We start from the raw sequence: 14,022 nt of genomic DNA, 5'->3' as shown, positions 1-14,022 counted from the left end.
GTCAATAATCCCGGATAGTCTTCGAAAAATTCTTTGTCGAGCCATACCGCTTCATGAGTTCCTCGGTCCTGCAACTTCGTGAGGAACTGTCGTAGCCTTCGGCCTGAGCCATGCTTGAAACGGTGCAGAAGGATCTGTTCTGGAACCATTACTTCTGCTTCATCAATGATGTCTGGTTCCGCTTCGTCTTTGACCTCTGAAGGGGGTGGACCTGCATATGGCTTTAACCAACTGACATGAAATACATCGTGCATAGTCCAACTCGGAGGTAGCTTTAACTGCATAGACACCTCATTAATCTTTTTCCGGATGGGGAATGGTCCGAAGCTCCTGAAAGACAACTTTGGGCATCGCTTGCCCACCTGCTTTAATCTTTGCTTCATAATCCGAAGATATACCCAATCTCCTTCCGAAAACTTCATGTCCCTTCGGTCTTTATTGGCCTGTCGAGTGTAGGCCTCTTGCGCTTTAGCCAATCTGTCTTTAACGGACTCTAGGATCTCCTGGTAAGACTCCGTCACTCCGTTCGCCTCCGGTACTGAAGACGAAGTCCTGGTTAACAACGACTGGAAAGGCCTTCCAAACGCTGCCTCATATGGAGTCCTGCCAATAGCTGAAGAAAAAGAGTCATTCAAAACAGCTTGAACTAAAGGCAAAAACGATTCCCACTTACCTTGCTGATCGTGGACATAACACTTCAGCACATCAAAGGCCAACTGGTTGTATATCTCTGTCTGGCCATCTGTCTGTGGGTGGAATGCACTGAAAAAATTCAACTTAGTACCAAAATTATCAAACAATGCCCTCCAAAAATGACTGGTAAACTTGGCATCTCGGTCTGACACTATGGTCCTAGGAATCCCACCAATCGGGTACCAATGCCGAATGAATAGCTGGGCAACATCCTCGGCGGTCACATTGGCCCTGCAAGGAATAAGCATAACAAATTTGTTGAACCTGTCAACAATAGTTAAACACTGTGTATTACGCTTACTCGGACTAGGAGGCAGATTTGTGACAAAGTCCATTGAAATGTCTTGGAAAGGACCCTCAGGAATTGGCAAAGGCTGTAACAACCCTATCTTCTTTCCACAAGGAGCTTTCACCTTTTGACAAATGTCACAGCATTGTACATATGTAAACACATCACGCCTCATCTTTGGCCAATAGTATTGCCGTTCTAATTTCTCCAGAGTCGAATTCATGCTCCTATGACCACCTGTAATGGCGTCATGGGCATCATGGAGAAGAGCTGCCCGGAATGATTTCATGACACACAGTCGGCCTTTGTAGTAAAGCCAACCATCGCGTATCAGAAAATGGCATGGTCCTGTGGCATCCAATGCCTGTTCCCACTGAGTACCGAATTCCTCGGAATCCACGTACGTGTGCTTCATGTCTTCTAGTCCTGTACCAACAAGGTCAAGTCTAGTGGTCTGAATCGCAGATACTTGTCCCTTCCTGCTCAAAGCATCGGCCACTAGATTGGCCTTTCCTGGAAGGTACTCAATCATGCCACCAAACTGCTGGAATATCTGACTCCAGCGGTGTTGTCGATCACTCCACTGTGCACTTGGCATCGTCTGAATCCAGCGCAATGCCTGATGGTCAGTGCGGACCTCGAAGTCACCGCCATACAGGAAATGTTTCCAATGTTTCAAGGCCTGTATAACTGCTAGGAGTTCACGATCATAGACTGAGTAGTTCTTTTCGGCGGGCAGTAACTTACGAGACATGTAAGCTACTGGATGACCATTCTGTTGCAATACACCTCCAATCGCGATGTTACTCGCATCGGTGATCACTTGAAACGGTTCGTCCCACGAGGCAAGGGCTAAACAAGGCGCTTCTGACAAAGCCACCTTGAGGTTCTGGAATGCCTCCAACGCTCGTGGAGTCATTCGAATCTTTTGCCTCCTTGTTTTCACTCCCTTTAGCAGATCGGTGAGGTCTGCCGAGAGATCAGAAAACTTGTCAATGTGGGTGGAATATGCCTGGCATATACCCACAAATGATCTAATGTCATAAGCAGTCTGAGGTACTTCCCAGTTAACAATCTCGGCCACTTTAGCCGGATCAAGTCGAATGCCTTCGGCACTGATTATATATCCCAAGTAATGTACCTGGAACAGATAAAATTCTGACTTCTTTTCATTGACATAGAGCTCGTTGCTTTCCAGCAACTTAAGGACTTTCTCCACATCAACGTCATGCTGCTCAACTGTAGCTGAAAATATGAGTATGTCGTCCAGAAATATGAACACACACACTCCAATCAACTCCCGAAAAATACGCATCATCATGCGGTTAAATGTAGCTGGGGCGTTCGTCAAACCAAATGGCATGACCACAAATTCATAGTGGGCCCGTTCTGTACGGAAGGCTGTCTTGGGGATGTCCCCCTCTACAATCCGTACCTGGTGGTACCCACTCTTTAAATCCAATTTAGAGAACACCTTAGCTCCATTCAGCCTCTCGAGAATATAGTCAATTCGAGGCATCGGGAATCTGCTCTTGATAGTCAGCTTGTTGAGTGCACGATAATCGACACACAACCGAGAAGACCCATCTTTCTTCTTGACAAATAAGATCGGTGCTGCAAATGGCGACACGCTGGGGCGGATGAAGCCAGCTTGCAACAATTCTTGGAGTTGGCGGTCCAACTCCGATTCCATTGCCTTAGAAAGACGATACGGAAACTTGCTCGGGGGTTCCGAGCCTGGGAGGAGGTCAATCTTGTGATCCTCCGGTCTGGACGGGGGGAGCTGGGGAGGGAGATTGTCCCGAAGAAAAATCTTCTGGAACTTTTCATGGAGCACCGAGTACTTCTCGGAAGCACTGGCCACCGTCTGGGCTGTCTGGATGTAAATCATCGCACACTGTGCGCCTTTCCTGACTGCTCGCTTAGCCTAAAAGTGGCTTATGAGCGGAAAGTTTGGAATACCTGGCTCACACTTAATGGTCACCGGGGTGTTTGACACATTCCGATCAATCTGGAACGTGTGCTTGTCCCACTTGACATCAGGAAGAAACTTGTGAAACCACTGGATACCCAAAATTATGTCTGCTCCTACAAGAGGGGCAACCATAAAGTCACGCACAAACTCTATGCCCTGAATCACTAATTTAGCACCTAGAGCTTCATACTTGACGCTCGTTGTCATACCTGTGCTAAAACCCTCAACCTGTTTGTCCACCGGAGTTAGCTCGAAACGGGCACGCCTAGCGGCCTCTTCCGTGATCACATCCTCCGTGTTGCCGCTGTCAAACAGGACAACGACTCTCTGGCCACCTATGTAGCCAAAGGACTTGAGCAATTCGTTGCGCTCATACTCCTGGTCATGGGCGCCCTTCTGCTTATCTTCGAGCTCCCGGCTAATAATTGCTCCAACTGAAGCACCGGGGGTTCAAGAACTAGGGGTAGCCGCTGGGGTCTGTGTGGGAGCTGTGCTCACCACGGAAGCTGTGGAGGCGGCGGCGGCCTTTGGAGGCTTCTTCGGACAATCCCGAGAAGTATGTCCTTTTGTGTGACAAAAGTAACATCTACCCTCCTTCCTGTACTGAGCAAGCTCCTCAGCACTCAACTTGCCACCTGTCTTGCCAGCCTCCGCTTTCTGGTATGGAGTAAGCTTAGACGCATTGTTCGAGTTCTTGGAGCCAGAGGCTCCCGGGCTCTGTCCTGGGGAAGACCCCGTCTGGTTCTAGCTTTTGCCCCCCGAGGCGTTAGCCTTGGGAGAAGCCAGCAAGGAAGTCTTGGGCTTGCCACCATTGTGTTTCATTTCTGCACTCTGCGCAAGCGAGAGTGCGTCCTCAAAGGTGGCTGGCCTAAACATACGCACCTCCCATTGGATTTGCGTGTCCAAGCCATACAAAAACTGCCCTTTCTTGTCTGCATCAGATAAGCCTAATTGTAGACACAAGGTCGAAATTCTATTGGCAAACTGAAGGACTGGTTGCGCATTCTGACGCGCACCCTTGAACTCGTCTTCGAGTCGCTCAAGGTAGTGGGGCGGTAAAAACCGCTGCTTAAGGTCACGGACGAACTCGTCCCACCCATAAGCTGCCATACCTGATCTGGTGTGGGCATGAGCCCACTGAGTCCACCAAGGAATGGCCTCACCTTCCAAGTACCAACTGACTAAGATCACTTTGTCAATATCTGATTTCCTAACTGCGGCAAAGTCAGCTTCAAATTGATGTAACCATGAATACAGAGTAGTGGGATCGAGTTTACCATTATACTTACTGAAATTCATTTTCTCGGGAAAATGATTCGAGGGCGCCGCCGGTGTCAATCTGGCGTCCAAAGCTCTGAGGTAACGCTCGTGTTCCACTCGTCGCATGGCGTCGTCTTCACGTTGTCGAATCTCCAATGCGCGCATCTGCATCTCAAGCAAGGAGCTTGGCTACGGCTGTGACCCTGCGAGAGGGTCCCTGTGACGAGGATCTGGTATCTGGGATACGGAAGGAGAGGGAGGAGGAGATGGAAAACGCGACGCTGGAGAGCGAGAACGCTCCTCCAGAGCCAAAATCCGCGCCTTCTGCTCATCCAACTTGGTTGTCTGGTCTGCGATTGCTCGCATCATCTGCTGGAACATGTCTGTGACACTCAAGCCGGGTGCCCTAGCTGGGCTGCCTGGTGCACTCTGGTCCCATGGTTCTGGTTCTCTCTCGTCGCCGAAACTCGCCATAGCGGGAAAATGCAATTCCTTTCCAGAACGCAATCTGACCATCCACTATCTGTGTGGGAGACTTCCGGAGGCTTCCGGAGGCTAAAAACCAACCGTCCTTCGAGGGACAGAAAGGGGTAGTCCACCGGTGTCTAAAAACCAACCACACGAGCGAAAAAAATTTCTGGTTTTCTTTGCTGAATCTTTGTCCTTGAAGTGAGCTCTGATACCACTGTAATATGCGGAAGCTTCGGAGAAGGATCGGTACTTCAAAACTCAGAAAACAGCACTCTTTTCGCGACGGAATTAACGCACAAACTGAAAGACGATGTGCAGAAAAATAGAGAGAGGAGGGGGAGATGGAGAAGGACACAGTATTGGGTCCCAATTACCCTCTGTAGGGCCCCCACCACGGATGGTGTATTTGCTTTATTAGAATGATGTAAATCTGAAACAAATACAAAGTACTTGACCTTTTCCTGCTGGAAAACCTGCCCTTGACCTTCAGTCCTTCACCCCTTTGCTTTAGCAATGTTCTTGGTTGTCCTGGCCCTTGGTTGCTTGGAGCACTTGGTGAATTATGAGATGGAAACATGGATTATGGGCTGGGGTATTTATGCTCCCCCTTGTCTCCAGTCGGCCTGTTTCATGAAGCCCCACGACTGTGTCTAATTAATAAAATGTTTTCACACTTGATCAACTGCTGTCCAGCCTGCGCATATATTCTGGGACAGCCTCCTGACTGCTGGGCACCATGCGCATGGGTGTGGGACTGCCCCCCACACCTGGCCGACTGGCTGGGTAGGGTTTCTAACCTTGTCGGCTGCCTGTCCAGCAGCCCTAGGGCTGGCCGACAGCCCTTCCAGCCCAAGCCATGGCTGGTGGGCACAATGTGGGCCCTCCTGGCCCCTTGGGGGTGGTTCTATACCTCCCCCATGCCCACACTAAGAGTGCAAATGCAAGATCTTCTCACTTGGGGTAGCCCTATGGCCTGGCCCCATCTCTACATGCAAACCTACATGCCTACAGAGGCCTGGCATCCAGTTGCAACCCAGATACACAGAACATCTGACATCATTCTAGAGGGAGACTCACAGCGCGGACTGGCACTGCTTCATGTGCAGGACAGTGCACACCTGACCTTGGACTCATGTGCAGGACAATGCACACCTGACCTCGGACGACTGAGATGGATCCCTGGCTGACTCGTCCCGGACTGGGCTCACATGGGACCAGTTCACCATCCCAGGTCCTGCACCTTCTGTACAGAAATGTCTACGTGGCATCCAAGTGCGGGATGCACGTGACAATCCTGCCTCCCAAAGAGTCCTCTGCAAGCATGAGCTCAACAGCCTCATCAGGAAGCTCCCATCCAATCTGGTAGTCATCAACCAAATCAATGAACCATTCTGCTTCCGAGTCAAGGAGGCACCATACTGCTCACAAGGATCAACAACTGTTACAGTGGGATGCCAAGTCCTGGAAACCTGCTGAAGACCACTCAAGGCCTTTGGAAACCTGTAACCAACCCCCTTTGAATCCGGAACCACAAAGCCTGGAGAATGTGCAACATCCACCTTCTTCTGCAAGTAATCAGCCTGGCTTTCCAAGAGGTCCCCGTGAAAAGAACTTCCTCATCTACAGGAGTTTCTTTGTCCCGAATACTACGAGACATCAAAGCATAAGTTACCTGTAAAGTTTCCTCTAACTGACGAACACGAGAACCACCAACATCTGTACTGGAAAGTTCCTGCCAACTGCACACTAAGTGGCCATTACCAGACTGCCACTCATCACAAAACTGAGGACCTAGGGGAGAGAGTGCTGAAAGTTTGTAAACTCCATTCTCCACTCCGCCTTCCCAAACTACCTGGCCTGTTGCTTTGTCTCGAAGAGCAACAAAATGCTCATCAAACTCCACCCGTACGCCAATCTTGCAAACCTGATGCACTGACAACAAATGAAAACCAAGTGATGAAACATACAACACCTGGGAGGAATGCTTCCCCCCTCTGCCATCGGGAGGAATGCTTCCCCCCTCTGCCATCGGGAACTATCTCCAACCTGCCCTTAATGTGAACTGGGATAAGGTTCTCCAAAGTATTTTTAAAAAAAACTATACAAGACCTCATTCCAAAGCTTTTTGAAGGGAAACCTTTTTTTAAATATCCCCAGTAAGAATGTGACCAGAATACCTGCAAAGATCTTGTAAATCTGAACAGGAAGGAGTCATATGCCTGGAAGCACCACTGTCTAGAATCCACTCCCGAGTATCCGAGTGGTGAGTCCTCCCACCTCCTCCTTGCCCGAAGAAAATGAAACATCGGTGTCCATCACCTCCAAGTGCACAAATGCTGGAATCTTCACGATTGCTTGCTGAGGATTCTTCACCCTTCTTAGTGTTCCTCTTGGGACACTGCCTCCAATAGTGGCCTTTCTCGCCACAATCATTACAGGTCCTCTCTACCTTGAGTTTCTTGCGGTCTGAGTCGGACATCTTCTTAGAAGACTTCTCCGATGAAGCCTTCCCTTTGTCCTTCCCTTTGTCCTTGTTGTTACGGCCTTTCGACCGTTGGCCAGTTAAGGCCTCCGAACCTCCACCTTGTGGAGGGTTCGAGAATCTTTCCTCCTGGTCCAAGACCATGGGCACAAACTCCTCCCACGTGATGGTGCTGAGCTTGCCACTGGTAATCAAAGACGAGTAGAATGCTGAGTACTGAGAGGGCAAATGCGACAGCAACGTTATGGCCATATCCTCCGATGATATCTCCTTCCCAGCCTGAAGAACTTCTTGCTGAAGAGCCTGCAGCTTGTTAATGTGCTCCCGCATCGTCAACGACTTTGCAGGATTCATAACCCGCATCTGTACTTCCAAGGAAATCCTCTTCATGGGCGATACCCTATAGTAAAGGGAAGCCAAATGCTGCCATATACCTCTGGCCAGCGTCATGTGCTTGATATGATTGATTACCGGCGGTGTGCAGTTGAGAAAAATGAAAGAACGGACCCTAGCATTGACACGATCCCATAACTCTGTCTGTGCCTCACGTTCCTTCCAAATCGAGGGTGACTCCCCTTTCTCTAACTCCGGCCTTGGAACCCCAACATCAATGAAATCAACAAGGTCGTAAGACTCCAAAACAATTTCCATCATTACCTTCCATATGCCGTCGTTATTCCCGTCCAACTGACGGTCCACTGGGAACGTGGGGAGTGTCGGGATCTTCACATGCCTCTCAGCCATCTCATCTACCATTGCGGGGATGTAACTGAAAAGGGTGGGTGGGTGGCAACAAACAAAAACTTAAACCTGCAAGTGGCTGTCCAGCAAATTAGCCCGCCTTCCTCTTGCTTTTCCTCTTCCCGAACAGTCCAAAATAATCCACCAATCGGCAACACAACAATCCCCCTCTTGCTCACACAATTCCCAAGATCTATCAAGAGCCTAGAGCTCTCATACCATGTCAGAATATGCAACGGAGATGATGACAGAATCTGAGAACACAAGCAAGTGCATAAAAAATACAACAATGGAGAGAGAGAGAGAGAGAGAGAGAGAGAGAGAGAGAGAGGCGTGTAACTCTACTCTATATACACAAGAAAAATCCCGAAAATAAGATACAATGAAGTGGGGGACCATGGGGCCATTTTATATGGCCCCATATATGGGGTCGGCCTGTAGAAGAGGCAGCTGACAGCATGCTGTGGACACCCGACTAGCATATGCTCCAGTCAGCCAGCAACAAATGGATAGGATGCGCACGTGTGAAGTCAGCATGCTCCAGTCGACCAGCAGCCAGTAGTCGGCCTGCATCTAGATCATCCTGCCAGCATAGGGCAGCCTCACACACCATGGAAAAATAGAAAAAAATGAAAAAAAAAATATGGAGGGTGGGGAAAAATGAGAAAACACCTAATACAGGCGACACACCCACAACAAAGGCCCTAGTGTATATGTATAGACAAGAGATGACTTCTAACAAATATCACTATGTTCGTGAACGGGTTCTTGCTGGGGATTTGCGTTTGGAGTATTGTCCTTCAACGGAGAATGAAGCAAATTTGTTCACCAAGCCGGTTTCTCGCGCTTCCTTGGCTCCTCATCTTCGGCTTCTCGGAGTTTGTTCAGCATCTGGTGCTAAGAGGGGGTGTTAGCACATTCATCCCCAATTTCTGCCCATTTCTGGTGTCCTTTTGGTCCCTTTTGCATGGCCCTTGATTGTGGGCTGGCCACCCCTATTTTACATATTTTTCTGGGATTTTTCCCAACCTCTATGGTTTTTTCCCAGTCAGCCAGCTATTGATGTCCAGTCGGCCAGCATATGTAGCTCCTGTCCGCCAGCTCTCCCCACCTATAAATAGGTGGGCTGGCCTCTCACTTTTTCATCTTGCCTTGTATATCTTTTGCTCCCTCACTTATGAGACTGCTTGTGTCTCTTGCTTGGGACTATATTGCTTCAGTATATTCAGCATAGTTGCTCCATCTCTCTCTCTTGCACTCTCTATTCAGCACACTCTAGTGCTCTATTGCTTCTGCTCTGTGCACTCTTTCAAAAGTCACCACCGACTCGATACATGGCCACATTGGTGGCATTACATGGTTCCAACATATTTCAGCTTAATTTGGTATGCACAATGTTCACTGGTGCCACCCTCTTGCGGTGGGAAGACCACAAGAGGCACCACTCCATCATTGCTGTTGCTCCTGATTTCTAGCTGGTTGCTGGCTGCTCTGATGAGGCCTGATACATGTGGCATTGGGAATATATTCAAGCTTACAAATTGAGAGAATTCTGACAAATTTCATTGATACAACATAGCTCCTCCAATTATTAGATAATGAAGGATCACATCGGGTCTTGCCACTTCGACAAAGATTCTCTTTAGACAATTTACATGCCAGCTAGTCACAAAAAATATACATTCATACTTACAATCAAATGATGAGATCATGAAGATACCACAAATATTTATGGTCACTTCCTCTCTAAGCACTTTTTGGTGCTCATAGATTATGTCAAGTAACTTAATTCTCTTCTTGAGATTGTTATGATATTCTGAAGGCAGCTTGAGTTATGAGTACACTTTTTATGAGCTTAAGTGATTAGCAGACACTTGCAACCTCAAGTAGGGCAAGTGTGCTGAGATGCTTTCGCCCTGTATTGAATTGTATTTTAGCCTATACATTCTGTAAGTGAACAAGACAAGAAGGAGAAAAGTTAAGAGAACTCATTGAAAGCTCTAGCTGAGAGCAATCTAACCTATAAACCCTTTCCAGATGTCAGTAGCTACCTTCCATAACAAGGAGTCACTTTAACTGCTGCATGCACTCTCTTACTGTAGCAAGGAAACCTGAGTAGCACGTACCACACTTGTAGCATCCCTTCCACCACAAAGCAACAGCAGACCATCACCACGAGCACTAGCAGTGGCATACCTGTAAACAAAAAGAAGACATCTGTGAAGGTTAAACTTGTTAAATCTTGGAGCTCTCACTACTTGACTCATTGGTGTGAAATGCATCTTTTATAACAGCTTCAGCAATTATCACATTATCATACATGCAGGGAGGAGGGCACTCTCCCTCTGGCTCCAACTTCTTCCACTCATACGGTTTAGCTGCTGTGTCTAAGGACCATACATCTGCCAACGGGGATTTTCCTGTGACTCAGAAAGATTCACACTTAAGAATAAGAAGTTGAGATCGCATAGAGAACGCAACATCGTCATGATAAAGTAACAAGTTTAAAGCCAACCATCATTTCCCCCAACAGCTAGAAGAAAGCGTTGTCCGACCAATGCCATCACATGACCATACCGAGGCCCAGGCCCCCGTCCCTGAACAACCACCCTGGCAGTTCGCCATCCAAGACACCTGGATTAGTGCTGAATTCTAGAGGAAAAACATTAACTTTTGTTAAACGAAAAGTCGCAAGTGTACCTATGCCATCTTGCTCTTGGTTGTGTCAGATCCAATACATGAAGGTCTTCCGCAGATAGCCCAGCAGGGCCAATGCCGCCCTGGAAAAATTACTACTGGTTGATGCGTCTGAACATGACTAAATGGACTGAAATCTATAAACAAGTGATGTGTAAAAGCAATCATACTTGAATAACAACCATTGTACCAACTGCTGTAGCAGCATGAGCAGCGCGGGGAGATGGAGGATCCCCGATAGGATGCAGCCTGCAACATTGATACATGAAGCCTGTAAGTAGTGCTTCGCATACATTTTCAATGCCAGTCTGTAGTCCAGATAAAATTATAGCAATTCTGTAGTTCTCAAAATCTAGACAGTGCTTCCATGAAGGCCCCTTCTTCTATTTCCAGTTTCCTTTAGCCTTTGTGAGGACAGATGGAACATACTTTCCTGTTTCTGACACTTCTTCATAGTACATGCCATAATCAAACTTCACAGAATTTTTCTCTTCACTCGCCTTCTCCACCAGGAGACACACGCATGCACACATGTCACACACACACACACACCGCCATGGCTCCCTAGGCTCAAAGTGGCCGCTGCAATGGACCTTGGCCTCAGCATGGGCACCATTGATGTCTGTGTGCCATCCTCAATTTTGATTGACCACATCTTTCTATTCAACCTACAAATCTCCACTTTTGATCCTTCCATTTACATCCACTTCTGATCACTGTTTCCTTCCCCTTCCTCTTGAAATACTACATCTCTAAAAAGCATACAAGAAAAGATCCCACCTATGACACTAGAAACACTAAATGTTGAACAAAAAACAGTACCAATCCACATCAGTTTTACCTCGTCCATCTATTTGACAAAACGTCATAGCAATGTACATCAGCCGTAGCTCCAGCCAATCCTGGAAAAGAGAAAGATTCCGCAATTTCTCAAAAAACTGCTCTGATACACCAATGCAAAGATGACTGACCTGAGAAAAACATCTGAAACAATCCAATAGCAGAAGGAGGTAAAAAGCCCTCACTGATGCCAGCATTGCCGCTGGGGGTCTGAGGGCTGGCTTGAGCTGAGCTGCCTTCCAGGGCAGTGGCACCCCCAAAGAGAATAAGCCGTGGTCCGATGTATGAAGGAGATCCTTCTTCGCCGATCGCAGCAACAGCAGTTAAGGTATGGCCACAACGAGGGCCTGGCCCATCGTCTTTCTTCTCGATCACGGAACTGAGGACTCGGTAGGCCGGGGCAGGCTTAGGACCGGCCGGAACCGCTTGTTGATGGCCTGCTGCTCCATTAAGCTGCTGATGCGATGATTGCGGCTCCTGAAGTTGCTGCCCTTGCCCTGAACTTTGTACCTGCGACAGAGCCATTTGCTGCTGATGCGATGGTGACGATGGAGGCGATTGAGCCCAGGGTGGGAGCGGAAGAGGCGAGCCTGGTTGCCGCTGCTCGCTTCCGACGCCCGATTCCACTTCCATGACCCACTGTGACCTAGAAAACAAGCGATAGCCACCGATTGGCAGCGCATAGTGGCCGCCGCGCCATCCAGCGACCTGCAAAAATGGAGCTACATGGGAGCTCCGAAACCCTAGAAAATGAGCAGGTTAGGGAAATATTGGTGCAGGAATGGCGAGTGCGGAGGGCCTAGAATCAATGTTGCGGAAGGTCGGAAAACCCTAGGCGGGATGAGGGAGGGGGTCTGAGAAACCCTAGAAAGTGGAGCAGGTGAAGAGATGGCGGGAAGAGGAGCCCTAGGAGCTGAGAGAGTGCAGAAACGGCGAGCTGAGATGGCTCTGAGAAACCCTAAACGAAATGGTTGTGGACGCAGCTCGTGGGCAGAAGACCACCAGGAGGAAAAGTGGAAAGGAGAGAGAAACGAAGGTGCTTTCGTCGTAGGACCCTCTGCGCCCTTCCCCCGCACGCAAAAAAATTAACTCGAGTTTTGCTGGAGAATGAACCCCGGTTACTTAAGGGCTGTCGCCCGGGTTGACGGCGATACCGAACCTCATACGAGCCGCCACGTGTCTCTTACTCGGCACTGTTTCAACCGGCTCGGTGATCCCGTTCGCAACCGTATGCATCGTTTGTCGGAAGAGAGAATCTTCTTTATCCCATAAAACCGTTCATATACTCTTCGACTGTTCAGTGGTCACAAAACCCTCACGGCCCTCACCTTTTCACGAGCTCTCCTCATTTACCACCACCACCTATGCTTATTTCTACCCCATCATGGTCCCCATTGTCATCCAATCAAGGTACTCACATCTCAGCCCTTCATCTGAGATGGTCTCATTAGCAAAATCTGCGCATGATTGTGCCATCTCGGCAGCTTGGAATCCCCACCCCCAAAGAACTCTCGTTTTATCTATTGCGAAAAGTTTGCACATCGAAGATTTTGCACGTCACTCGTGATCATATAAATGCTCCCCTCTCGCACAATCTAGAGTGATCGTCTCGCGGGGAGCCTTTCCCTTGTAAAAGTGGCTCGCAAATGCTACCACCTATGTATTTTCGTATCATGTCTCGTTCTTCTAAGTTCTCATAACAACTTTCACATTGTCCTTATACGAACCTTCTTGCATCACACTTGTGGCACTAAAGTTGGAGAACATTTGTTGACAAGATTTACAAGGAAAGATGTTTTCATTAACCACCCTATCCTAGCTTCCAACTTTTTGAACACATGATATTTTTACATATGCATACAAAAGGTGCTCCTCGAGTTAAGAGACCCTTGCCTAATCCATTGTTGCCTAGTACATTGTTATGACTAATCATGTAAGATCATCTAGATATTTTCTTTCGTAAGACACAAAACCCCTTGCTTCTTACCTCATAATTAGGGTGACTCTTATGATGATATACAAAGTGATGACAATCAGCTCAACTCAATTCTTATCTAAACCCACTCAATTAAGCATTGCAAAGAATCTCTCTAGGGTATATAAAATCTATCAAACATAATTATATAACTTCACTTCATCTAGCCAAGCACAAGCACTTCACATCTCATATGCACTTAAAGTGGTAATAAGCTCTCTTTCAAACCCTTCTCATCACAAGAGGCTGAATGTGTGCATAAACCCATTGTTTTCATGACATGTTTGTCTAAAAAACTAAGCTAGACTTGTGTTTTATTGCTTTACCTAAAAACACTTAATGGTTTAAAAGAAAAACAAAAGTGGAACAAAAGCTAGACCACGTACAACACTATATGTCTTTTTTCTTTTAAAGTTGCACAACTCTTTGTATACACTCACCATGCCTCTTGGACCTATACCTTTTTCTAGTACTCTTACTTTCTCTCCCTTTTTAGAAGTATCACATCCCCCATTCTGACTTGCCACATGAATTTTACTTTGAAGCTATTGACTTCCACAAGTCAACAAGAAAAGAAACAAGAGAGTATGTATGGATAC

At 47.7% G+C, this 14,022-nt stretch overlaps 1 protein-coding gene across 1 annotated transcript in view; it reads right to left on the bottom strand.

The window, feature by feature from the left end:
* LOC147616679 (serine/threonine-protein phosphatase BSL3-like) overlaps positions 1 to 12,754 on the bottom strand; it is a 43,399-nt gene extending 30,645 nt beyond the window's left edge. Inside the window, exons 1-7 of the mRNA XM_086777751.1 lie at positions 11,634 to 12,754; positions 11,450 to 11,510; positions 10,779 to 10,857; positions 10,612 to 10,691; positions 10,427 to 10,521; positions 10,232 to 10,331; positions 10,038 to 10,107 (exon numbers count right to left, since the gene is read on the bottom strand). Coding sequence (XP_086633877.1) covers positions 10,038 to 10,107; positions 10,232 to 10,331; positions 10,427 to 10,521; positions 10,612 to 10,691; positions 10,779 to 10,857; positions 11,450 to 11,510; positions 11,634 to 12,081 — 933 coding nt within the window. The 5' untranslated portion in view covers positions 12,082 to 12,754. The remainder of the gene's footprint in view (positions 1 to 10,037; positions 10,108 to 10,231; positions 10,332 to 10,426; positions 10,522 to 10,611; positions 10,692 to 10,778; positions 10,858 to 11,449; positions 11,511 to 11,633) is intronic.
* Positions 12,755 to 14,022: the final 1,268 nt, after the last annotated feature.

Source organism: Cibotium barometz, chromosome 38 (assembly GCF_041138505.1).
Source record: "Cibotium barometz isolate CiBa-2024 chromosome 38, ASM4113850v1, whole genome shotgun sequence".
In the NCBI taxonomy this organism is placed as follows: Eukaryota; Viridiplantae; Streptophyta; class Polypodiopsida; order Cyatheales; family Cibotiaceae; genus Cibotium; species Cibotium barometz.
This window is presented reverse-complemented; position numbering and strand designations above follow the sequence as displayed.